This window comes from Osmerus mordax, chromosome 3 (assembly GCF_038355195.1).
Source record: "Osmerus mordax isolate fOsmMor3 chromosome 3, fOsmMor3.pri, whole genome shotgun sequence".
NCBI lineage: Eukaryota > Metazoa > Chordata > Actinopteri > Osmeriformes > Osmeridae > Osmerus > Osmerus mordax.
The window spans coordinates 20,616,006-20,641,955 of NC_090052.1; the positions used below are offsets into that span (position 1 = coordinate 20,616,006).

The window sequence follows — 25,950 nt, forward strand, 5'->3', positions numbered from 1 at the left end:
CGTGTAAAATGACGTTGTGTCCTTGGGCAAGGCACTTCACCCTGCTTGCCTCGGGGAAATGTCCCTGTACTTACTGTAAATCGCTCTGGATAAGAGCTTCTGCTAAATGACTAAATGTAATGTAATGTAACGGATTGGCCTGACATGCAAGAAGTAAATAAATATTCTCCTCTACATGTTCTCTGATCTCTGATGCAAAAAGCAACAACAACAAAAAACAATGAAACTAACAGTAACAGGGGATAAGATGATGCAACATATCTTCAATGTGTCATGAGGACACCAGCCAAGGCCTTGGTCATCATGCTGCTGTCAGAGTCTTAAGTGTGCCATTGTCCCTGTTGAGGGCCAGGGAGTCTGTTCCAGACGAGGGTACTCTCATCCCAGTTACATCATTTGCGCTTTTATGCCTGGTATGGAAACTTGTTATTGAATTTGCTGCACCCAAAGTAGATCTATTAGAAGGTCTACTGCCATGGTATAATTTAGATACAAAATAGGACTGATTGTTTTCAAATTATGTATTATTTAGAAATGAATGCCTTAATTACGTTCCAACAATTAGTAGTGAACTATTGCATCATCTAATTGAAATCCATTAGCTCCAAAATCTGATAGTTTTCTCAAGGTTCCAGGATGTCATCATATTGTGAAAATTCGATATCCATGGTGATTATGACATCGCAATGCTAATGCCACCTGGATATCTTGCCTGGAGCATTCAGAATCCAGACCACTGAATGGAAAGTAATAGAAAGCTGTGTTGGAATATGCATGTGGTAATGGAATGGAATATACAATTTGACTCACTGTCACAGTTTGAGCATAAGGTTGCTTTGAGGGGAAGAACCTGGCATCTCTCTCCCATAACTTACACACAATAAATTAATCTTGGTGCCATCATTGATTCAGACTTTAAATTTGATATACAAATCAATGTCATCAAATGTGACTTTTTACAATCAATCCTGCTATTGAAGAGTTTGGAGACTGTTATGCATGCCTTTGTTTCATCAAAGCTAGACTAACTGTAACTCATTGTACATGTGAATTGTGTTCTCTGTTGCCTTCAGGGGGTGTGAAACACTACTACCAGACACAGGGTTGAAACACAGGGTTGGTCCTGGCTTCTCTTCCTCACCTTCCACTTCTATAGACTTATATTTATTAAGGTTTTATTATTTGTTTACAAGGGATCGCATGACTTGGCACCCGACTTATAGGCCTGGATGCCTGTTTGGAAAGGCTACAGCCTTTGGAAGGGTTTTAGAACGGAGTCAGATGGCTGAGCGGTGAGGGAATCGGGCCAGTAATCATAAGGTTGCCGGTTCGATTCCCGGCTGTGCCAAATGACGTTGTGTCCTTGGGCAAGGCACTTCACCCTACTTGCCTCAGGGGGAATGTCCCCGTACTTACTGTAAGTCGCTCTGGATAAGAGCGTCTGCTAAATGACTAAATGTAAATGTAGAACTGGAAGGCTCATTGAAAGGCAAGTCCACTGCTGCCCTCTAGTGTCCTCATTAGTATGACAACTGTTGAGCCAGACTTGATCCCTTCCGGTGATATGACCTATTAAAATGGAATACTACATAAAATACTCTTCAGCAATAACAGACATACAAATCTTAATAATATAGTTATATATTTATTCATACATACGTATTCATTTATATCGGTTAACTGTAAAAAAAAAAAAAAGGAAAGAAAAAAAAAAAAAAAAAAGAAAAGGAAAGAAAAAAAAAAAAAAGAAGGAAAAGATTTACAGTAAATTAACTACAGTCATTGTCAACATTGTAATTGTAATCCCCCGGTGTAAAACTACCAAGAACACAATTTAGATTCCTCTTGTCCTCCTAATCCCCATCTCCACCAGCCAGGGCTGAACTTGCATGAAATGGACTGACGAATTGGTTTTGGGGAATCCTGCAACAAGGAAAATGCTGGAAGATCCGACGGACACAGAAGCGTAACAGATTGTTTTTGTTGATGTACAGTGACACAACCTGGTGTGGATACCCTCGGTGGTCTACCACGGTGGCTCTAGGACTGTTTGAAACGGTTGTCAGTCCTGCCTATGCCATCAGTGTGGGCTTGGTGCACGGTCTGTGGCTCAGTATGCCCTCTCTCTAATCTGAAGGTGTGGCTTGGATGTGGTAGAGCACGGCAGTAGAAAGCCAGCGTGTCCAGTACGACCTGTGTGGACTCAGGTCCCCACCCCAGGACTGCCCTCTCCATGCGGGACTCGACGGGCCTACAGCCACGCACTCACACCCAGAGCGAGAGAGTCCACCACACATCTCTGCCATGTTGGCTCCTGGATGTTCCCTAATCCTCCATAAAACCCCATTCAAACAAAACAGATCAGAATGGATTACACTGGATTCATCTCAGCACGCATTATCCTCCCCTCCCTAACTGACAAATCACAAGGCATAACAAGTTAGGGGAAACCACATCAGGAGAGGGTCTGACTGCCATAGCAACACACCACACATGCCCTTAAACACTAGTCCAGGTCAAGTCCTTCATGATCAAGCACATTCAATATGTATAACATACTACTGTATATATCATACATACAAGCAATACTAATTAATCTTTCATAATGAAAAACCAAATAACATTGAAGTCCTATTACAATTGCACTGGCTCCAACCGTTCCCCTGCACAAAGGCTACACTCTGGACATTAAGTAACAAGAACTCTTAAAAAAACAAAAACCCCACAAACTTTATGAGACCAAAACCTGGATGGATTAGGACTCAAGCTCAACTGGGAGACACTGAATTCATTACTTTCAAACAAAACAGCCCCACTCCAAAACACACCAAACGGAACTGAGAAAGTAGGGGTGTGTTTTAGGGATGTGTGTTGATGAGGTCACCCTCCTAGACAGAAAAACAAAGTAAAAGACAGATCCGGCAGAAAAATAAACAGAAAACAAAGAAGACATAGAAGTGAGCAGGAGAAAAGAATCCAGAAAGTAGGCCTTGATGCATCACGCAGAGGAACATACTTAGTCCACAATATCTCTCAGTAGGCCAGTTGTGTGCTCACTCCAGTTCAAGATTCAAAACACGTCCTGTTGTGGTGGCCAATCCCCCTCCCGTGTCACTGGTCCAAGACAGGGGGGTGGGGGGGGGGGAACCCACTGTCTCTCCATCCCCTACTAGACCTCATGGGAACTGACGAGGCGTTAATGTCACTGACCAGGTCAGTCACACTGTGACCTGGTCACTTGAAACTTGAAACTTGGCCCAGACTGGCACTCCGACATCAGCAGATGCCTCTTTGCCCCGCGAGTGTGTGTGTGGTCTACCAGATCACACTTCTCACAACCGTGACCAAAGCAAAAAAAAAACTATGCAACCAAATGAATCAGAACTAACTGAAAATAGAGATACATTGATTGTTTTCAGTTGGCTTTTTCTTTCCATTATCCTTTTTTTTTTTTTTTTTTTTTGTTGTCCTTCATTGAAGTGTCTGTATTCTGTATTTTAGAATTGTTGAGAGAAGCTTGCCTCGAACCAGTTTCACCCTTTCTGTCCAAATCCATGCCTGGTGCAAGCCTATACTGTGAACTATTCAACATGTCTCAGGACACACTCGTTAAACAAGCGTGTTTGTGACAGTGGTTCACCGTGCTTTGTGTTGTGAGACCCACAGCCATTCATCTCTCCTGTCTTCTGGGGTCTGGTTGTGCCGACATCAGCGTTTAGATTCCCACAGTACGTACACATATATATACACATTTTGATTTAAAAAACTAGAATTGTGACATGCAACATTTGGCATCTTCTCAAGTCCCCATTATTAAGTCTCAATTGGTGTCCATTTTAGAAAAATATCAAACTTTTCTCTCTTTTTTTTCCACTATTTCCTTTTTTTAGGTACAATGAAGCATCTGATTGTAACAGAAAGAGAGGGGAGGGCATGAGAGTATTGAATTGGGTGTGGTGTACCCGTGTTTGTGTGCATGTGTGTTTTGGAGGTTTTCAGGTGGCAGTAAACTATATGGAGTAGTTCAAACTCATCTTGTAAAGTGCCATCATTATATCTGCAGTCAGTGCAAAGGATAATACAAACACACCTCATAGTCCCTCAACAGGCCAGTATTATATTTTAGTAGCAGTCATCATTTAGTGTGCCTGCATCCGTGTGCGGGTGTGAAAAGGAAGTGGTAGGCAGTTTGTGGCTGTGAATGACACCAGAACTGATCTAGAAAAAACTTACTCCATCATCTAGGAGGTCAGCTTGAAGATTAGACCTCACAAACAACCTCTCACGATCGAGTGCAGTTTTGAGTAGAGGTAGCTTGTTTGTCACCTTATCGGTCTAAGGGCATTTAAACCTCTTCGAAATTCGTTGTGGTGGCTACATACACACTGATGTTCATAACAGCTAAAATTACCCATTCAATGTTTCCAAGCAAATTGTCTGTCATGGTCATCTTTAAGTATTTTGAATCAGCCTTTTATCAACTGAGATTTTGGATCACGGTACTTCTAACAGTGTATCACGACTCTAATCTCTGAACAGCAGTGGTAAGAATCAGATCTAATGCGTAATCCTCTCTATTTGTAATACTGGTTTGTTTTTCAAACTTGAACGGGGGGGGACAGCAGGGAATGTACTCATGTTAGTTTGCGGGTGCGTGTGTGTGTACATGTCTGTGTGTAAGGCTGTTGACAGTGGGTTTGGGAATGTCATTGGAAAGGTTCTCCCAGAGCCTGTGGTCCTGTTTGTCTCTCTCCCTCTCTCTCCAGCTCCGGAGAAGGGGGACACCAGCATGTATAACAGGGGACTGAGGGCCGGGCAGCAGGTCGGGGTCACGGGGTTGAGGGTGGACTGGTCAGGCGATGGGCTGACCAGCGGGAGTGGGGGCTGGGGGTCGCCGTTTCTACATCATAGCAGGATACAGCAGCGACAAAACCTCTGGCGACTTCCCCCGACCGAGGGGGGCGGGGTGACAGGGGCGAAGTACGCGTGCACTTTGATGTTAGGCAGATGGGTCTGCATGGAGAGGAACAGAGAGACAGAGACACATCCAGCATGAGCACGCCTTCATGGAGAGGAACACAGAGACACAGAGACACATCCAGCATGAGCACGCCTTCAAACACACACAGCTCAGACGTGTCGTCGACTTGACGACGGACGTGTTCAATCACGGGGGAACAGACAGCGTGAACGACGGGCTTCTCCTACCCTCAGTCTCTTGATGCCGGCGCGGGTGATCTGCTGACAGTCGTACAGCTCGATGCGGTCCAGGCTGTGGCAGCTCTTCAGGTGCTCCAGCGAAGCGTCGGTGATCAGGGGGCAGTTGTCCAGCTCGATCACCTCCAGGCGGTCGTGGGCGCAGGGACCGCTGCCCAGGTGTCTGATGCCATCGTCGGTGATCAGCTCACAGTGAGACAGGCTCTGGGAGACAGCACAGAGACAGGCCTGGCCTCACTAACAGTGCTCTACAAAAGCTGACACGCACGGCTAGCATGGTGGCGTTGGCCAGTGCTCACCAGGACTTGCAGGCGAGGACAATGGATGGACAGCTGGATGAGAGTGCCGTCTGTGATCTAGAGAGAGAGAGAGAGAGGGAGAGAGACCAGCTTATCTTTCTCAGCACCGTTCTGTAAGTTCTGGGTGCTTAGGCCTGGTGGTGTGTGCGTGTGCGTGTAATCTTTCTCACCTGCACACACTCCTCCAGGTCCATCTTCTCCAGCTCATGACAGTTCTGCAGGGGAAAACAGAATGAGAGATGTGTCATCAGACATTTTCTCTGACAGTTTGTGTGTGTGTGTGTGCACGTGATCGTAGCGATAGCTGGCGTACTCACCCTAGCTAACGTAGTGAAGCCCACATCTGTAAGCTGAGAACAGCGAGCCACTTCTAATATTCTGAACAGAGAAGGACAAAGCCAAACCGTTTACCAGAACATCAGCAGCGATATTCCTTCATGTACAGTGCCCTTACAAACTACCTTTCAGTGGGAATTAAGACTTGTTTGTGTGTGGGTGTGTGTGTCTTACCTGAGGCGGGGACAGTTCTGTCCCAGAGCGTGCAGTATGGCGTCGGTGATGTTGGCACAGCCGGACACACAGAGGGACTGCAGGCGGTGACAACCCCGGCAGATAGTGATGAGGCCCTCGTCAGTAATCTGCTGCTCAGAGAGAGAGAGAGAGAGAGAGAGAGAGAGAGAGAGAGAGAGAGAGAGAGAGCGAGAGAGAGAGGGGGCGGGGGACAACACAGAGAACAGGGGGTCACTCTCAAAACACCCCCCCACAACCACAAAGCCATCACATTCAATAACATGTTGACAAAACGGTGATGAATACGGCATACATACAGCTAACCCACAGACAGCATTTGGTTATTTGTCAAAAAACAACATGGCCGCTGCCTAACCACGTCCATTCTCCACCTGACCACTCTGCATGGATAATGGGAAGAATTCCTGTTCATTACTGTCCTTCACCCACTGTGCACATTGACAATATGAGTGCAGGGGGGTATGGGACTCAGAGGCAGAGGAGGTACAGGTGGAAGGAGACAGATGGACACAAAATTATTGGAGGAGAACAGTGAGAGGTGGTTTACTGGCAGGAGATGAGAGGATGACCTACTGAGAGGGGAGAGAAGGTGCGTAAAGAAGCAAACGTGAAGGGAATTTGGTATAAAGGGGCAGACACCATTAGTGAGGACGCCAGAGCAACAAATGTGTCGTCTGGGCGGGTTTCACACACTATTAGTTATGTGGGTTAGATGGCGAACAGCCTCCTCAAGGGCAAGACGCAGACCAAGCAGACCTGTGCACCAGCATGTCCTTAACAACCCGAAACAGAGAAGGGAAGGGCACAGTCTGACCCACTTCATCCCAACCAGGCTGCGCCCAGACCTCTATACGTTACACCAACAAGAAGATTACTCAGAACTACCTGCATCTAATTATGAAGCATAACAGAAAGGATTCCAGCCAAAAAGGTGTGGGGTACTGTGTGCAGTACAACATACCGATACGAGTCGGTCATCTGCAGGTTTTCGTGCCATTTTTTAAACTTTTGCAGTAAATAATTCTCGAATTCCGTCCAAATATCATGAAGGTGGAGCTTACTGAACAAGTCTGCAGGTTGAGAGTGACCAGCTCTGGACAGTGCGCTCCAATGTGCTTCAACGCCTCGTCTTCCAACTGCAGCACAGATGAGTTGGGAGAAGAAGAAGAGGAGGGCGACAGGGATATTGGAGAGTCATTCGAAACTTAAATTTACATTTACATTTAGTCATTTAGCAGACGCTCTTATCCAGAGCGAGTTACAGTAAGTAAAGGGACATTCTCCCCGAGGCAAGTAGGGTGAAGTGCCTTGCCCAAGGACACAACGTCATTTTGCACGGCCAGGAATCGAACCGGCAACCTTCTGATTAAAATCCCGACTCCCTAACCGCTCAGCCATCTGACCCCCCTCAATTAAAAGATTTGCATCAAAGTAATACCATCACCATACCCCCCCCACCAACCGCTTCACCAACACCTGACCTTCAGACTTCCTGTGACTCATCAATAAACTACACACAGTTAGGACCTGACATCAGCCCTAGTCTCCAGGTTCAGCAGACACCTCCCTGTCCTCTGTCATACCTGTGTGCAGCCTTTCAGGAACAGTCCTTTGAGTCCGGGACAGCATCGTACCAGGGCTTGGATGCCATCCTTGGTCACCTGGTCACACCAGGAGATGTTGAGCTGCTCCAGTAGAGGGCAGCCCTCACTGCCACCGGAGGACGGCGAAGGCAGGGGATTAGGAAGGGGGGGGGGGGGGGGGGGGAGAGGGAAAACATGAAACAGTTGAAGAGGAAAACTCCAAGTCACTTGTAATGAGGTATGTCTCACATTAACAGCATGCATAACTGAATAACTTAACCTGGTCACCGTGTACATGTTCTACAAAAGCAGCCATCTGCTGCAGGAGTAAAGCACCTCCCTTATGTGTGTATGTGTGTATGTGTGTATGTGTGTATGTGTGTATGTGTGTATGTGTGTATGTGTGATAAGATGAGACAGACAAAACGAGGAGGATAATATAAGGTCAGGGGAGGGAGGGTGTTCGTTAAGTTGTACGATGAATTCCATCCACTAACCTGAGGGCTTTGAGTGACAGGTTGGTGATTGAGGTACAGGATGCTAGGTCCAGGTGCTTGAGCTTGGGACAGAATTTACTGAGGCTGTTACATGTACTGGAAGGAGCAGAGATGGATATATTGTTAGTCTAACGGACAGCCACGAGAACACAAATAAGTACTGAAATGTGAGTCAGACTTGAGTGCACACCTGTCTGTGATCTTGGTGCAGCCATTGAGACTAAGCAGCTCAATATTCCTGCAGTTCTGAGAGAAGGTTCTGTTGAAAAGTAAACAGAGCCCCCCCCAATCCCCCGCACAAACACACACATTAGGAATGTTTGTTGGGTGTACTTATTTACCCTGCATGTGAAAGAGAGAACTGGGCCACTAGCCCTTCCCCGGGTCCTTACCTCAGAGCACTGTCCCCCACCCCCAGACACCCCCTCAGGCTCAGCTTCCTCAGAAAGCCCCCACATCTCTTGGAGATGTTCTCCACCACACGACCCTGCAGATCAACACACAGCCAGACACCCACATCCCTGTCAATCACGTCTGTGCTCATTTCACCATGGAATACATCCATTCAGATCTTGCGAGTTGCCCCTAAGGGAGAAATAAAGTGTATTGGATTGATTTTGAATTGGCTTGTGAAGTGATCCATGTGGATACAGGGACAGTAAATGCATGGCCATATGTATTCACTTAACAGACACTGTTCTGAGCGCTGTTTAGTAACATAGACAGCTTAGTGCCAGTGGAATATACATTTCTGATAATTGGAACTGCCCACTACTTCCTACAGCCAATCGCCTTTGGCGAAGGGGACCTTCCTCGAAGCATGCCTTCCTCGTTGGGTTATTTTGTGAAACCACTGTCAATCAAACTCGACCTGTAGGATAATGTTACCTATTGCAGCTTTAAGGAAGGAGTCAGACGTTAAGAGAGAACCATGCGGGGCTGAAAAGACAGGAGAGAAATAGGAGACTTTCTGACCTCAATATCTCTCTGAAAGTCGAAGAGATCGATTCGTTGCCAGTTGCTGCCGTCCAGAGCGAGGACATTCCAAGACTGAGAAAGAGCAGAAGAGACAAAATGTCTAAAGTGGTACAGTTTAAATTGTCTCTTGGACGGTGAGTAACACACAGAAAAACCAAACAGACTTACCCGTGACACCTGGGCGCAACGACAGAGTGTCACCACATCTAGAAAGGAGAAGATTCTGGAACACAGACAGGGATAGCCTGTTACCCATCACCACTCTTTTGGAAAAGGCCTCTCCCACACAGGCCTGGGACAACACTGTGGTGCAAACTCTGATGACAGACCCCACTGTGTTTGAGTGTTAATTAGATAAACAAATGTGTTTACCTCAACATAATGGGGTTTTATCATGCAGATGCATCACTGCTAGGTAGGTACACATATAGGACCGTTACTGCAGCAAACACTGCGATGTAGAGTGAAAAGTGTTGCAAAAGTCTGCTTCAACTGCTCCAGTAAATCAGCCCTCTGCAACTGGCCAGGCGCCCCCCTTGTCAGCAGCCCCCAGCTCTGGCAGCTTCACTGGCAAAGCCCAGGCTTGAGTTACGGCCTCCATTTTCTGTTTGCTCAAAGAGGCAAACTTTTTTTTTCTTTTTTTTACTTAATCGATTTGAATGTTTTACAGTCCCAAGCATCTGTTTTTAATAACAGTTTTTAGAATGAGGGAGGGAAGAGTAGAGTGGGGCATGAGGGAAAGGAGAAAACAGAGGTTGTTTGCCAACGCTGACAAATGTACACATTCAGAGACGTGGAGTCTTTAATTTGACTAATCAAGTGTTGTGCACCGTGATCAGTTGCTGTGGATGCTTAGCCTGGTAAATGTATGTTCACAGATCAGGTGCTAATTGTGTTTAAACAACAAAAAGCTAACGCTCAACCTAGAACCTACACATAAACAAACAGTAGACTTCTTGATTAAACACACGTTCTGTTAAATGCTAAAGATCGATGTTGGGAAACCCCTCACTCACCGTAGTAACAGCTCTTTGGGAAGCTTCTTGTTAATGACAGCCTCGTCACTGTTTGAGAACATCTGGAGGAGAGGAAGTAAGGACAATAGGAAGATGAAAACATCTAGCAGACTGTTAATGTGTGGTCAAGGTCTCCTTCTCTCCGTCAACCAAGACAAGTTAGGAAATGGCACCTTCTTCCTGTCTATAAGCAACGATGCTGTGTTCACCACAATTTTCATGTTGGTTCTCTACAGCTTGCCTAATACACACAAAATCAAGTGAGCCATTACCTAACCTGGATTTCCTCATCTACATTTCTCTGCACAGTTTCCAGCGTCACACAAAAGGCTCTGGATGCAGGATCGAGTTAAATCTACTGTTCCTTTCGACAAAATTGGCATTTGACCAGAAGGTCATCATGGAGGCCTGCTACTGTTTTAGGGTCTCAACATCAATCACAATACTACTTTAGCAACATTTTCTTTTTCTCCCAGATTTGACCTCTGGGGAAAACATAGTGGTGGAAAATAGTTTCCTTGTACGTTCTGCAGAGCTTTGTGTGTCCTATGACAAGTCCACATGAATACCTCGTTAGTCCCTGTGTAAATGTCACAAAGAAAACGTTTATTTACTAGGTACTTTGAACTCGATAATCAAACTAAGTCATAACAAATTCAGATGATGGGATGCCTGGTTGGGGCCTCCTATATCTTTCTCATACACTCACAATCACACAGCTGTCTATGCATGGGCTGCCTGCCAGCACAGACGTAAAATTCTGAGGGAGCAGGAGAAAACAGACAGGCATGTCGTTTCAGGATTTGGGGCAAATTCACTGTGACAGCTCGCCTTTCAGAGATCTACTCACCCGGTCAAATAATCCACAGCCATTTCTAAAAGGCAGATGCACATGGTCTGGGGCATAGTGTTTCTTTTTTAATATAATGTAACGTTATTAGGCTGTTGTACATCGTTTGCTATAGTAGCCTAGCTAGTTGTGGGCAATTTCCATGCAAGGACTGTTGAATATGAATGTTGAATGTTGGGCGACCATGGCATTGTTTTCCTTGAAACCCCTGTGCTCGGTGTGCTGGTTTTTATCAACTTTACTGGATAAGTAGCCAATTGGGCCTAGGAAAGCACATTATCATCCCAAAAGATTGGCCACTTTCAACACATTATACAAATGTCTCGCACAAATATAAAAATAGACTACGTCTCAAACTCATGTAGCAGCGTCTTGAACATTATAAACAACAAAATAATTGACGTCTAGGCTACCTCCAAGTCTATTGTTATTGGCTAATAAACTACAGATCACGTATCTGCTGCAGCTGTCGGGCTGTCAGGCCAGAAGGTACGGCCTGAACCTTCTGAGTCGTCAGCTGTTGCATCGTTAAAAATAAATAAAACCACACAAATCCCACTCTGCCTAGCTGGGGATTAAACACCACCATTCTCAGGGCAGACAGACCAATGTCACGGTGCAAATACATACAATTTATTCTTCAGAGTTTACTAGACTATCTACAATGCCATAATTCACATTTTGGTGCATTCTTTGCCACTGCGTAAATTGTCGCGAAGTTTACAGGCAAATGTTGAGTAGCGATCGAGCATTAACAGCTTTTTTTCAATATCTATGGTTTTCCATGACAACATATGAGGATAATTTATCGCTTTTAAAAGGTGTTAAGGTCAATATAGGAGTGTTATTGGCAATAACCAAGCTGTGGTCGGGCCGAGCTAATGGCCCATCTGTAGCAGAATCAACCCAAGGCCCCCGCAGCCGCAGCGGCCATGAGCGTACACAACAGCCCCCTGATCCAAAACAGTCCCAACTCCCAGACGCTCAGAATAATTCAGACTCTCATAAGAATTCGGAAACCTTTAAATTAACAATTACAAATAACATTTGCTGGTGTAAAACAATAATTAGCCAAGTCAACATTGCAGTGGGCCAATGCCTTCACGCGATTGTCTTTGTTTTGAAGGCACAAAGAGAAAACTCAAGTGCACATTTTGACAACCCCAAAAACCATGGATTCAGACGACAGCAAATGTAGCCTATGGCATAAAGACAAATGAATGCGTATGGTTTTATATACGAACAGGCAAGATTCTGTCGTGTCTTGAAAACAACACTAGCCAGTCTAGGCTATATTTGACCTAATCCAAGCATTGACTGCGGAAGCTGCAACGGAGTGACATTAACGCAGTTTACCCATGAACACGCCACATCAACAATCATAGGCTAAATGACGACTGGTTTAAAACGACTGTGTTGAACCTCTAATTATATGTACAAACTCACCTCAAACCTGCTCCGCGAAACACCATTAACCTCCTTCCCCATCTCGGACGGTGGTTTACCCGACTCGATCAGGGGGATAACAAAATCGGTGTTGAAAGCACTGCAACGTGTAGGCGCTCGTTTTGCGAACTCCCTTCCAAAACTATCATAGTACCGTTTTTTCGGTAGCTCAGACGGTGGATTTCATTGTTTGTCGAACTGATATACAAATTAAATAGCCTACCCTTTGATAAACGCACCAAGCCAATCGAACTCCTATCTGCCCAGCCACTCGTTCGCCCTCCCCTACTCAATCCCTCCTGTGAGCACCGCAACTGCTTAGTAGGTTACAGAAATTCTATAGACAGCTGAAACTAAACACTAACTTTTTTTCGCCAGTGTCTTTCTTTGATAGGCTACTTTGACACTTATCAGCAGTTTCTCCGTCGACTAATAGGCTACATACAAGCACATCTCATGTAATATTACACAAGTAAACATTGATTGTTTACCTATTGCCTAACTATGCATTAGTCTAGCTTATACATTTTGCATTGACCCGTTGAGGAGTCAAAAATACCAGAAGACAACAAATGTCAAATGAACCATGGAAGGCCTCTCTCTACCTATGCACATGACTATGACAATAGCTATTTCTGGCAGTTGTCTGTATTTAGTAATGCATGCAAGTCAGATCGTTATCGAATAACATAGGCCTATGGGTTCGTAAAGAATAGGCCCTAAATAGACAAGATTCGTTTTTCTAACTTTTTCTAATTTAGACTGTTAAATGAATCCTGATCCTAAACAATGCCGTTGATCTCCTTCATTTTTTGTCTTTCAAATGTCAATGTGCCGAGTTACTAACGATGTGTATCGTATATAAAGACACTGTACTATCAACACAATATACTTCCCTTCCAGTAAGACTTAAAAACGAATCGTTACATTGTAACTTTGTTTGTATACTGTCTGGTGAATCTGCACTTCCGCTTTGGTTGTTACTCCGCCTCCAACATACACGAAACCAATCAAGATGCACATACGAAATACGTCACCATACGTCATTATAGCGGGAAAAGAACGCATGTAAACAAGAAGAAGAGTTCAATTTTCATTCAAATCACTCCACATTATTTACACATGAATGTACAATGCCACGTTTTTGAATTGACATGTAAAAGGACTGTAGGTCACGCTTTGTGATCCAGAATAGGCTACTGTGCGTTAGAAAAGACTGACACGTATGAACAACTACGGTTCCATGGCCTTAGGCATCATCAAATGAGGCCTTACTTACTGGACAACCTTTCAAGAGGTAATTCACAAGAACGTTTTTAGGCTATGCTTGTAGGTAGGCTACTGTCGTTTAGAAGCTAATTCGCTTTTACACAGCAGATACGGCTACGTGAGCAGTGCTGACAGCTGTAATAATCAGCTTCTTTCAAAGGGTTTTCTTTATGGATGAAATGCTGGCTAGTTAACAGAAGACAATAGAGTGGATACTTTATTTCAGTATAGATCAGTGAGTTTTGTTACATTAATTAATGCCTTTACTGATGCAAAACATCTGCCCATACTTTGCAAAACATCTGCCTATACTCCAATTAAAATAAATATACCAAATCAACTAAATTACATGATCACAAACTGCATCACGGGCACTACACTATAAACTACTAATAATCTATAATTACAGAAATATGTCTCACCTACATCTTACTCAGCGACTGCATCACGGGCACTGTGCCCTATATAATTTCAGGAATCTCTGCGTGTGTGTCACCTACTTTATCATGGGCACACTGTGCATTATAAAGCTTTTAATCCAGTAATCTGTTTTTGTGTGTCTTCATCTTAATCGCCGACTCCATCACGGGGACTGTGCACTAATGTCAATACTTCTGTAAATGATCATACAACACTCCTTTCAATTAAAAGCAATCCGACATTACATTTAAAGGGATGGAATTTGGGACAAAACTGGACATAATGTGCTCGTTGAAATCGAGGAATTTCCTATTTATTTATCTAAGTTATTATTATTATTTTTTTATTATTTTTATATAGCCTACATATCGCAATAGACAAATTGCTCCCTGACTAGGCCATTTTGGGTTTCTTAGGAGCCCAAGAAAGCCATCATTGGGAGCCCTCTACCGGCAGAATACTGCAGCGAGAACCAAAAACGAAAGGCGGGAGTCTCTTCGGATTGGCTCTTTCTTGGATAGTCCGAAGACTGACAGCATTCGAAAGTTCCGGTTGGAATGAAATCGTGCAGTTGCAGAATTTGCTAGCCACTATAGGAGCCACAATGGCGGTTGTCTTCTTCTGGCAGGGCTGTGGATGTTACTAAATCCACTATCATCGCCCTAAAGATAGGCCTGGTTGATTCCCAGAGCCATTGATAATAAACTGGAACATCTACTGCACACGAATATATTATAATTTCAGATCAATATAGAATTTATAATAGACAAAAATATATTAAAGGGAACATGTAAACAGCACCAACCGGGTCAAGTTTTCATTTTGTTCGTGAAACAACATCGCCTTTTAATGACGGCCTCTATTTGTTTCCGAACTCTAGAGCCGTAAATCTATGGAACAGTAACACCTTTACTAAGTTTGGCACCGGACAAGGGAATCTTAAACAAAAGGGACTTATTTTTTCCTTTGTTTTTTTCCTTACGAAACAGCATGCTAGCTAAGCAGCAATAGCTAGCTAGCTAAGTTAGCTGGCTAGCTAAATAGAAACGGAGACGAGAGCACACGGCTCCGATTTATTGTTTGGGCCTTTTTCAGCCACTTACCCCGACTAGCCAGCTATATGCTCATGCGTTTTTGGCACTGGCTACCTACTTCGGTATTTTTCTGCTTTGACACCATGCTGGCGACCTGATTGGAATGCACTTGGATAATGCAAAAGGACTAAACGTGAGCGGCCTGTTATGTTTATGTTGCATGTGTTTTCTGCTTGCTTAGAACAATTGGCATCCTTTTACCGGATTTTTGGAGCACCACTCTCTTGTTAATGTATTTTTTCGGCTACAGAGGCCCACGTTCAGGAGAGGGACCGTCGCTGACGTGAGGAATGCCTGGGTCGGATCGACACCATGGGACCAAGAGGAAGCCGGAATCAAGCACTAACACAGCCCTGCAGCCTCAAACAGCTAGCGTCAACAGCGGGCTACACCAGTCCCAGGTCCCGCTTCATACCTCTACAGGAAACATGACGAGTAAGGACGGTAAACTTCAGTCGAAATCGTCAATGTCATCTGCATCTTTGAGACGTAAACGGCATAAATCAGCCAAACATGGTCGCGAATCTTCGGTGGCTCAAGGCCCTTTAGTTTCTACCCTTAGCTCGACGTCGCCTCCTACTGTCAACGTCGTGAAGCCACTGGTAGAATATGATGATATCAGTTCCGATTCGGATACGTTTTCGGACCCCCCCTCTGCAAAGCTTTCTGAACGAGGTGCAGGAGAGCGATTAGATCCTGCTATAGAGTACGCCAAGGGCGATGGGGGCGGGGCTGTTAGTGGAAGAGATAGTAGGAAGCATCGGCACTCCCGCAAAAAGTCCAAGGACCCAAGTAAAGTTAGAGAGCCTGGGGATGGGCCGCGGAATTACAAGAAGAAAAATAGTAAGGACCGCGACAAAGGGAGCTCTGGGAAGAACAAGGAAAAGGTGGCCTCTGTTGCATCCGTAGCCTCAGGGTCCCGGCGCCAGGGTCAACTAGAAGCGGATCCTGGGCCAAAGCGTGGAGAGTTGCCCCCAACCACTCACGTACAACCTGCAGCCAGCGTGGGAAGCTCCACTTCCTCCTCCTCCTCCTCCCGCAGCAAGGAGAGAGGCCGCTCAGGGAAATCCCGCAAAGACAAGCAGCAGAGGCGAGAGGAGAGGGGGGAGGCCAGCCGCGGCTCCTCCCTGAAGGACCGGCCAGAGAAGAACCACCGCAAGTCCTCCAAGGGCCACAAGTCCAGCCCCAAGGGCAAGGCCTCGAGTCGGGGCAGCCCTTGCAGGAAAGGAACAGCCTCCGCTCAGTCTCCCAGTCCCAGAAGAGGGGCTACCAGCGAAAGCCCCCTGAGCAGCAGGTATGGCCAAGAGGGCGAGGACAGCTACCACCACAGACGCAGGCCGGCCCAACAGAGCCCCAGTCCCTACAGGGACATGCCTCGGAGGAGCAGGCAGAGGTCTTCCAGCTACGAGAGGGACAGCAGCCCTTACTCCAGGAGACGGTCCCTCAGCCCGTACGACAACCGGCGCTCGTCCAGCACCAGCCCCATGTCCCGGTGAGTAACTCCTGGTCTTGAGAGCTAAGACACGCTAGATAGACTGGCAAGCTAGTTAGACACTGTATTTCATTCATTCACGTTCTTTTTCTCATTGGAAAATCCTCCTGGACTGCCAAACAGGGCCTTGTCGTGAAGTGACCTTCATGCTAGTGATATTAGGCTAGTGAAATAATGTGTAGTCTGTGCTGTAAGTTGATAGGATAGAAAGATGAGCATGTTTTGCTAAGTATTGAGGTGTGGTTACCAGTAAGCCCCACAGTATGTGCTGAAGAAAAACACGCACCACCTCTCTTTCGATCTAGATTTTTTTCCTCACCCAAGTTTTTTCCTCTCTTACTTTCTGACCCCCCCCCACTTACGCCATAAAAACACCAATTGCGTTGGTGCTTTTTCCTTTTTTCGCAAGCTACGTATGAAAAAATAAATGAGGATTGTGACAATTTGGCAGTGTAGCATAAAACTGGATGTAAGCGTGGAATAAAGATATTTATCTTCATTACCCGATTTTTTTTCTAAAGCACCAAAAATATTTGTATATTTGAAACCAGATCTTCAAAAGGGAGACACGGTGGCCGACACGCTGTAGAAGGCTGTCTGGGCTAGTGGACTCGAAGCCTGAGAAATCCTCAGGTGTTTGGGACCAAACAGTGAGCCAGTCAACCAGAAGGAATGACCTGCTGGTAGAGCAGTGTCGACAATCAGCCATTTTGAGTGTGTGTTGCAGCATGGTAGACCTTGAGCAAAGAGGGGGGGCTTGAATATCAGACAAGGCCTCTCGGTGTGTGCTTGCTAAGTAGTTCTGCTGATGGTCTAGGTAGTATGTTCAACTGCTAGGGTCTTGCTGTTTCTCGACTATACATGGAAAGGCTAGCACAGCAGAAGTGAAATAGTTATCCGTTTGCCATAGTGTAAATGTGGTTGTGTACCACAGTTTTAAAGTGCAGTAGCAGAATGCAAAGCTCATCGAGGAAAACGGCATACGCAGCAGTAATTCTTGTGAGTGTAGTTGCATGACAGGAATACGGTCACAGCTCTGTGCTTGTGCCATGTCTCGTGTGGGCCACGCCGGACCACGCCAGGTAACACCCGACTCGTCTCCCCCCTGCAGGCGTTCAGCTCGCTCCAGGAGCCGCTCCCCTCCGCCTTTCTCCTCCTCCCGCCGCTCGTCCTCGCGCTCCCGCGGCAAGAAGCACTCGTCCGCGGGCGGGATGGGCGGGGGCTCGCACAGCAGTCGGCCCGCCAGCCCCTCCCCCCCGTCCTCCCGCCTGCCTCTCAACTCCAGTTTGGGGGCGGAGCTCAGCCGCCGGAAGAAAGAGCGCCAGGCGGCGGTGGCGGCCGCTAAAGGCCCCTCCCCTCCCCAGTCGAGCAGGACCACAGGCCCCTCCTCTCGGGCCCCCAAGGCCGAGGCCAGCCCTCCGGAGAGGGACGCAGCCGTGGACTCCCAGCCCCCCCCCACGCCGCCCGTGCTCCAGGACACTGCTGTCAGTGAAGAGCAGGGCACTGCTCCTTCCTCCTTCTCCTCTCCTGCGCCCCCTCTGCCTCCCAGCCAGGCCGCCACACATCCCCCTCCCCCCACACCTGCCGCCCCTGCCCCCGAGGCCAACCTTCTCCCCCCCGCAGCCCTCTCCTCCCACGCCTCCCAGCCCAAATCTCCCGCCCCTGTCCCCACGCGCAGCCCAGCGCGCCCCACGCCCCTCCACAAGACCTCCACCCTGCCACCCCTACCTCTGCCCCCCATGCTGCTGGGAGACTTTCAGGACAGGTAAGGCTCTTGGAAAACTCGCACACACACGCACACGCCCACACGCACGCCCACACACACACACACCACAGCTCCTCCTGAAGCACCACTTGTTGCCTAGCAAACCAGTCGTCATCAACATAACAATCTCTCCACGCTCAGCTTTCTGCTCGCCTCAGGCAGTGTACCCACAGTAGAAAACCCAGGGGTGTTTGATATGCACATTTTAGAAACACAAATTGGAAAACCACAACAGAAACGATACTGGCTGAAGGTGGAAATCTTTTGTTGTTTGTGAACAATTCTGCTCTCTCGACCTCTCCTTCCGTCAGTCCAAAGAAGTCCACCCCTCCTCACAGGTCGTCCCGGAAGGAGAAGGAGATCCGGGGGAGGCCCTCACTCATCGACCTGCCTCTCCCCCCCATGCTTTCGGGGGGAGACCCCTCGCCCCCTCAGTCCCCCGTCCAGCGGGCCTCCGCCACCCCCCCGACCACCCTGAAGAAGAGACCAAAGTGAGTTCCTGGCACCCTAGCTTCCTCTCACATTCCCGTGTTTGGTTAACCCCTCCTGACCTCTTGTGTGTCTCCCTCACCTAGGCTTATCTGTGCCCCCCTCTCCAGGTTCTGCTGCCCGCGCTACGGCGAGAGGAAACAGACCCAGAGCGACTGGGGCAAGCGCTGCGTGGACAAGTTCGACATCATCGGCATCATCGGGGAGGGCACCTACGGCCAGGTTTACAAGGCCAAGGACAAAGACACTGGTGAGGGCCAGGACCACGCCCAATAAGCAGCAGGCTGGTGTGCGTGTGCCATGTTTGTGTTGTGGCTTGTGCCTGACGCCCCCCTCTCTCTCTCTCTCTCTCTCTCTCTGCCCCCCTGTGCCAGGCGAGTTGGTGGCTCTGAAGAAGGTCCGCCTGGACAACGAGAAGGAGGGCTTCCCCATCACGGCCATCCGGGAGATCAAGATCCTCCGGCAGCTCAACCACCGCAGCGTGGTCAACATGAAGGAGATCGTCACCGACAAGCAGGATGCCCTCGACTTCAAAAAGGACAAAGGTTGGTTGGAGGAATGGGGCCCCCCCTCTTAGTGCGCTAGCTAGTGTGTTTATCTGTGTGCGTGTTACTGTCTGCGTGTTCCGTGACTCACCCCCCCCCCCCCTCCCTCACCCCCTCCCTCCCTCCAGGGGCCTTCTACCTGGTGTTTGAGTACATGGACCATGACCTGATGGGCCTGTTGGAGTCGGGCCTGGTGCAGTTCTCCCAGGAGCACGTCCGTAGCTTCATGCGCCAGCTCATGGAGGGCCTGGACTACTGCCACAAGAAGAACTTCCTGCACAGAGACATCAAGTGCTCCAACATCCTGCTCAACAACAGGTAACCTCACTCCAGCCGGGGGGGGGGGGGGGGGGGGGGGGGGGGAGAGAGAGAGTTCCCTCAAACGTCGTTGTTCCTCTGGTCGATGTGAGTTTCCGTGTTCTAACCTCTCACCGTCTCTCTCTAAACCCGTGCAGCGGTCAGATCAAACTAGCTGACTTTGGTTTGGCCCGCCTCTACAACTCCGAGGAAAGGTGAGACAAGACCGCCTTGTTCTGGGGAGTCTATGAGCGTTCACATTTGGTAAACAAGCCCGGTGCGTTGGGAGTGGCGCCGGAGGGATGGTGTCAGGCAGGGAGACCCTCACTGTCCTGTCCTCTTGCCTGCAGTCGGCCGTACACTAATAAAGTCATCACTCTGTGGTACCGCCCCCCCGAGCTGCTCCTGGGAGAAGAGAGGTACTCTCCAGCCATCGATGTCTGGAGTTGTGGGTCAGTACACACACACACACACACATGCTGCTGTTTCATCCACAGATGTACGACGAGTGCTTTTTTGGTAAACGTCGAGAGAAAAATAAAGCACGACCGTAGTCTGTTGGCAACGTGTCGCTGTAACGCTAGTTCGGCCGGCGCCTAACCGTGATTCCGACGGCCTGTGCCCCAGGTGTATTCTGGGAGAACTCTTCACCAAGAAGCCCATCTTCCAGGCCAATCAGGAGCTGCTGCAGCTGGAGCTGATCAGGTGAGCTGCCGCCCCCTGCTGGACGCGTCAGAGACGCGGCTCCACCGCCGCCTCTGACCTCTCAAACTCACACCCAGTGTGCCTCTCTCCTGACCCTGTCTCTCCCCCCCCCCCCCCCTCCCCACCAGCCGTCTGTGTGGGAGCCCCTGCCCGGCGGCCTGGCCTGACGTCATCAAGCTGCCCTACTTCAACACCATGAAACCCAAGAAGCAGTACCGCCGAAGACTGCGGGAGGAGTTTGCCTTGTACGTATGCCCCTGAACGCTAGACGCACGCGCGCTCACGCCTCCGGGCCCGGCCCCCGGGAGGCCTGTGTGCTCGTAGCGTCCTGAGTCGCTCTCTCCTCTCCCCCAGCCTGCCCGCTCAGGCTCTGGACCTGCTGGACCGCATGCTGACCCTCGACCCGGCGCGGCGCTGCTCCTCGGAGCAGGCCCTCAGCAGTGACTTCCTGTGCAACGTGGAGCCCAGCAAGATGCCCCCACCCGAGTGAGTGGCTCCGCTCCCCTACACGCCCCCCCCCCCCCCACCCCTGCTGTGGCCCTGGTCCTCTCTGTGACGCTGTGTGTGTGTGCAGTCTTCCTCACTGGCAGGACTGCCACGAGCTGTGGAGTAAGAAGAGGCGTCGGCAGCGCCAGAGCGGGCTGCCCGAGGACGTGCCTGTGCCCAAAGTGCCCCGGAAGGACCCCACGGGGGCCTCCAGCGGAGAGAACAGTCGGCCCCAGGCCAGCCCTGCCGGAGCCCCGCCTCCACCTCCCGGACGCCCGCCCACCGCTGCCATCTCAGCCAATGAACTCGCAGGTCGGACGAACAAGCTCGTACTAGGGTTGATCGTGTCGTTCTTTCATTTGGGGGACGTCGAGTTTGGCGACGTGCGAGTGGGTGTTTCTTGTCGTGACTTTTGTCTCGTGTGTGTGTGCGTGTGTGTGTGTGTGCGTGTGCAGGGCTGGGAGCTGCAGCAGACCAGCTGAACCAGACCGAGCTGGCCCTGCTGCTGAACCTGCTGCAGAGACAGACCGACCTGAGCGTGCCCCAGATGGCCCAGCTCCTGGGCTCCTCCAGCCAGCCGCAGCTGGAGGTCCTGAGCCGGCCCGCGGCCCCAGGCAGCGAGGCCTCCCGCCACCAGAGGGCCTCCGAGGACCCGGGGCCAACCAGGCCGGCCTCCCAGCCCCCAGAGCCCCCCCCCGAGCCCCGGGGGCTGTCCCCAGCCCCTGGAGACCCCCCTCTTAGCCAGGAAGACCAGGCTAGCTTACTGGCCCTCCTATTGGGCCAGTTAATCAAGCCACAGGCTGAAGGGGCGGAGCAAGGGGATGAAACCAATGGTGTCCAATCAGAAGAGGCGATGACCCGTGGTCCCTCTGCCTCCAGTGCTGATCGCAAGGGCAAGTCTGGGTACAGTCACTAGGGGGCGGAGCAGAGAGAGAGGGGTTGGGTGGATCTCACACAGGACTGGAGGGTGGGGCTAGGCGGGCGGAGACCAGAGATGTTTCTGGCCCTTCCTTGGTTTCCCGTCTAGATTACAGATCATGCAGACCGCGCTCTCTAAAAGACAGTTAAAGAATACGTTTAAACTAGTCGACCAGATCCGAGGAAACTAAATTCAAAATTGGAACGAAAGAAGCTCTAAACGTGCTTCACAATTTTAAAGTTGGTTATTTGGCTACTTAGTTTATGGGCAATCATATGATTCTGCTATCTCTGCCCCCCTCCTCTCCCCCCCCTCCCCATACCCCCCTCCCCACACTTCCTCTATCGTCATGGCAGTCCCAACTCCACATCTGTGTCACCCATCTCTCCCTCTCCGGACTCCTCTCGCCACCTCACACACACTGTAGGTGGTAACACGCACTCATGAAGCTGGAAAGAACCTCAAGTCTGACCCCAGAGTGGCTCCGAGCGACCCTGGTGACACGGAGTGGGGCCCTGCACACAAGGACATGTCTCACTGGTGTCATTTAGTAGCCAGGGCCACGTGTAGTGTTACGGTATCAGAAACACCAGGTTCTCACTACACCCTCCCTGTCCCTTCACCCTCACCTCTGCCCTGTCCCTTCACCCTCACCTCTCCCCCCTCTGCCCCCTCCCTGTCCCTTCACCCTCACCTCTCCCCCCTCTGCCCCCTCCCTGTCCCTTCACCCTCACCTCTCCTCTGCCCCCTCCCTGTCCCTTCACCCTCACCTCTCCCCCTCCCTGTCCCTTCACCCTCACCTCTCCCCCCTCTGCCCCCTCCCTGTCCCTTCACCCTCACCTCTCCCCCTCCCTGTCCCTTCACCCTCACCTCTCCCCCCTCTGCCCCCTCCCTGTCCCTTCACCCTCACCTCTCCCCCCTCTCCCCCTCCCTGTCTCTTCACTCTCACCTCTCTCTTATTCTCACTCTTGTTTTTCTCATTATGTGGATTGTTTTTCACTCAGAAACATTGCTTTAGAAACGGTCTGTAATGTCAGCCTTTTTATGACGTCTAATAAATTATCAAGTGGAAATAAATGTTTTGAACCTTAGACTTCACCTGCATGTGTTTCTTTTAACTTTCATTTAAAACACACATTTGTCTTTTCTTTTTTTTGGTGATGTCTTTTTTCAGTTGCCTTGTGGGTCATGTGACTTCTCTGTTATCTGTTGTGGCTGAGGCCCTCTCTCTCTGGAGACACCCTGCTGTTGGCTTTGGAAGGGTTGCAACACAATTGCCATGGAAACAGCCGTGGCAACAGTGTAGCTGGGTAGCCATGACAGCAGACCAGGAGACTGACTTTTAGTCGAGCAGTGTGTTGACGTGGTCTCTAGTGTGTTCCCTCACATAACAACTCTGCCTGCACCTAACTCAGTAGCTACTCTGAATACATTACCCCCCGTGTGCTCTGTTAATCATGGTTTGGGGGTTAGTTTGGAAGTGGGTGGTCCACAACAACATGAGATTTGAATGTGTGACATGTTTTCTGTAGAGTATAGTGAGGGGATGAAGGGTTTAAATAGTGAGGCATTCTCTGGTGAGTGTTCTTCACTCCATCAGAGGGAGAGAAGCTAACAGGTTAGCTTCCTAAAGAGGTCATCGAGAACAGATCTCCATGAGCTTTGAGCTGTGCGTATATCGCAGTAATCTTCTGTACTAGTTAACTAGTGACAAAGACTTCTGATTTCTCACTTATTGTTTGGACAAACCTAAGACCATATTTTCAACAGTTTGTATTCTAGTCAAGTAAACGTTCAGTATCTGGCAAGTCGTATGATGTCCCCAGGACTCCCCCTAGTGGGGGATATTTGCAATTAAACTTTGAATTCAGATTCGTTTGTATAGACCCTCCTTTGTCACTCTTATGTCTGTACCACAGGGTATTTCAGGTCTACCTACAGCATCATTTGCCCTGTTATAAAACTGCTGTTTGGTATGTTACACTGTAGCTAACCCGCATGTCTGTGACTCTACTTAGATGGTGCTGTGACAAAGCGAAAAGCCGTCGGCGCAAACCAGCCCCCCCCGTCTTCAGAACGCCGCCCCCCCTCCCCTCCAGGACCTCCGCCTTCGGCCCACCCCCCACCTGGCATCCAGCCCCCCAGCTCCGAGGCCCAGCCCGGCCAGGACCTCAACCCCGCTGTAGCAGCAGCTCTGCTGCAGCTCATCTCCCAGCAGGACCCCGAGGCTGGCGGCCCCCAGCCCTGCAAGGACCCTTCCCCTGCCGTGGACACCCCCATCAGGGGACAGCCGCCCTCCGCCTGGGGGGCAGACACCCCTCCCAAACCCTCGCCTGGTTGCGAGGCCCCCGCAGGACTGGCCTCCGCCGCCCCTGCGGCCACAGCACAGTTCCCCAAGGACCAGGACCTCCGCTTTGCCCATGGAGCTGGTCGCTGACCGTGGTGGCGTCCCTGGGTCACGGGGCCCGGGCAGCAGAGGGCCAGGGCTGCCACGGACACTAGCGATGACGAGGACGTGGACTCTCGCGAGGTGGGAGCAACTGCTTTGCGGAGTCCGGGCCGGCTGGAACGATCAGACAGCAGCTCGCGGGAGGCAGACTAGATCTGGGTGGTGTTTGTGGACTGGTGGCGGTGCTGACTCGCATCGCCGACCTCGCCTTCTCTCCCCCCTCCTCCTCCCTCCTTCCTCATAGTGCTGGCAGATCCTTGGTCCAGCTTCCACACATGGAATGTGATTTCGCCGTCGATCGATTCTTTTTTCGTTTTTTGTTTTTGTTTTTTGTTTTCTTTTCGAGTAAATCAAATGATTGTCAAGTGTTTACTGCCGCGCCCACTGCGACGAGGCTGTCGATGTGTGTTTTGGAGTCTGGCGACGTCAGGGTCTACCGGCAGGTAGGCTGGTGTGGCTAGCATTCGTGACCAGCCAGGTTTACACAGCTGGTGTGCTTGCGGTGGGTGGAGATGGGCTCAGAGCCCCATCAGGAAATGTGCAGGTACAGTCCTAAACACTGGGGGAGCAGAATGAGTTGACTGTTCTGCCGGCGAGCTCCCAATCTTCGACTTTGCCTCCTCTGTGACCTTAGAGACCCCTGAATGACCTTTGCCCCCCCTCCAGATAAGTGCTTTGTTTGTTTTGTTTGTTTACCTCTGTTCTAGAAGGCTCATGCAGAGAAGACAAAAGATAACACAAATATACAATTGGCCCCTTTCATTTGTCCTTATCTCTAGACAAAAGTGCTGAAGATGGTCTTTTGTCTCCCTGGTTCATCCGTCACACCTTCATATAGCACTGCTTCATGGCGTTTTACCTGCAGAGACGGGACACGTCCACTGACAGCACACACCGACTCTGTAGTAACAGCTTTATGTGCCTGTAGCCTTCATGCGCCCCCTCATTACTCACTGCAGAGCCAGTACGGTTAAGGACACCTCTCTCTCTCTCTCTCTGATAGCTCCATGCTCTCTGTTCGACTTCACCAACCCCGTCCAGTCACTCTTTCCCAGCTGTACGGCTACCGGTCCGTGCCCCCTGAGAGGGGACGCCTGTGGAGCTTCTCCTGTCGGTCTCTGAAAGCCTGCTGTGCCGTCCGCCTTCTGGCCCTCTGCCCCCCCCCACTCCCCCCCTCCTCCCCCCTGATCAACTGTGCAGCAAAAGCTTTTTGTGTGATTCTTTTTTACTTACAAGTTACATGCAGAAATAATGGTCCATGGTTTCGTTTTTGTTTTGATTTGTGAAGGGGCAATGGAGACGAGCTCATCTGGTGTCAAGTGACTGTAAAAAATGATATTTTGTAATATGTGTTTTTTTCGGTTAAGTTTAATAAAAGGAAATCATGTGACCAATTAAAATCCGGGCTAATTGTCTTTTCATGGTTGTTCAGATAATGACCACCAGGTGGCACCGTTTCTTGCTTTCCCACAACCATCCCACACGCTTACAAATGAGAAATGATGAAGGTAAATGTGCGTGTAATGTTTTAAACCAAGTGACCAAATATTGCAGAACCTTTCGCCAAGGTTTTTAGTAAAGACATTTAAAAAGGTGTAGTCTA

At 49.3% G+C, this 25,950-nt stretch overlaps 2 protein-coding genes across 3 annotated transcripts; one reads left to right on the top strand and one right to left on the bottom strand.

Moving 5' to 3' along the window:
- Nucleotides 1–1,675: 1,675 nt before the first annotated feature.
- fbxl20 (F-box and leucine-rich repeat protein 20) lies at nt 1,676–12,718 on the bottom strand. The gene is made up of 15 exons (XM_067233183.1): nt 12,418–12,718; nt 10,122–10,183; nt 9,274–9,328; nt 9,103–9,177; nt 8,520–8,614; nt 8,318–8,386; nt 8,128–8,223; nt 7,631–7,757; nt 7,109–7,183; nt 6,027–6,157; nt 5,834–5,894; nt 5,687–5,731; nt 5,517–5,573; nt 5,209–5,421; nt 1,676–5,013 (listed from the first exon to the last, which is right to left on the bottom strand). The coding sequence occupies exons 1-15, from the start codon at nt 12,457–12,459 to the stop codon at nt 4,906–4,908; spliced, it is 1,311 nt and encodes a 436-aa protein (XP_067089284.1). The 5' UTR covers nt 12,460–12,718; the 3' UTR covers nt 1,676–4,905.
- A 2,012-nt stretch (nt 12,719–14,730) lies between these two features.
- On the top strand, nt 14,731–25,747 carry cdk12 (cyclin dependent kinase 12). 2 transcript variants are annotated; one of them, XM_067232519.1, is made up of 15 exons: nt 14,731–15,333; nt 15,451–16,692; nt 17,804–18,457; nt 18,769–18,948; nt 19,033–19,196; nt 19,321–19,491; nt 19,620–19,809; nt 19,947–20,003; nt 20,139–20,240; nt 20,416–20,493; nt 20,622–20,738; nt 20,848–20,979; nt 21,068–21,291; nt 21,435–21,872; nt 23,917–25,747. In XM_067232519.1, the coding sequence occupies exons 2-15, from the start codon at nt 15,491–15,493 to the stop codon at nt 24,333–24,335; spliced, it is 4,128 nt and encodes a 1,375-aa protein (XP_067088620.1). In that variant the 5' UTR covers nt 14,731–15,333; nt 15,451–15,490; the 3' UTR covers nt 24,336–25,747. The 2 variants fall into 2 exon arrangements, with proteins under 2 accessions (XP_067088620.1, XP_067088621.1); XM_067232520.1 differs by having other exon boundaries at nt 19,057–19,196.
- Nucleotides 25,748–25,950: the final 203 nt, after the last annotated feature.

Coding starts and splice junctions, on each gene's coding strand:
- fbxl20 (XM_067233183.1), bottom strand. CDS start 12,459: ATGGGGAAGGAGGTTAATGGTGTTTCGCGGAGCAGGTTTGAG. Junction 8,387..8,519: donor GTGGGGGACAGTGCTCTGAG/GTAAGGACCCGG, acceptor ACTTTTCAACAG/AACCTTCTCTCAGAACTGCA. Junction 8,224..8,317: donor TGCACCAAGATCACAGACAG/GTGTGCACTCAA, acceptor TGCTCCTTCCAG/TACATGTAACAGCCTCAGTA.
- cdk12 (XM_067232519.1), top strand. CDS start 15,491: ATGCCTGGGTCGGATCGACACCATGGGACCAAGAGGAAGCCGGAATCA. Junction 18,949..19,032: donor ACCCTGAAGAAGAGACCAAA/GTGAGTTCCTGG, acceptor TCCCTCACCTAG/GCTTATCTGTGCCCCCCTCT. Junction 21,873..23,916: donor CTCCAGTGCTGATCGCAAGG/GCAAGTCTGGGT, acceptor GACTCTACTTAG/ATGGTGCTGTGACAAAGCGA.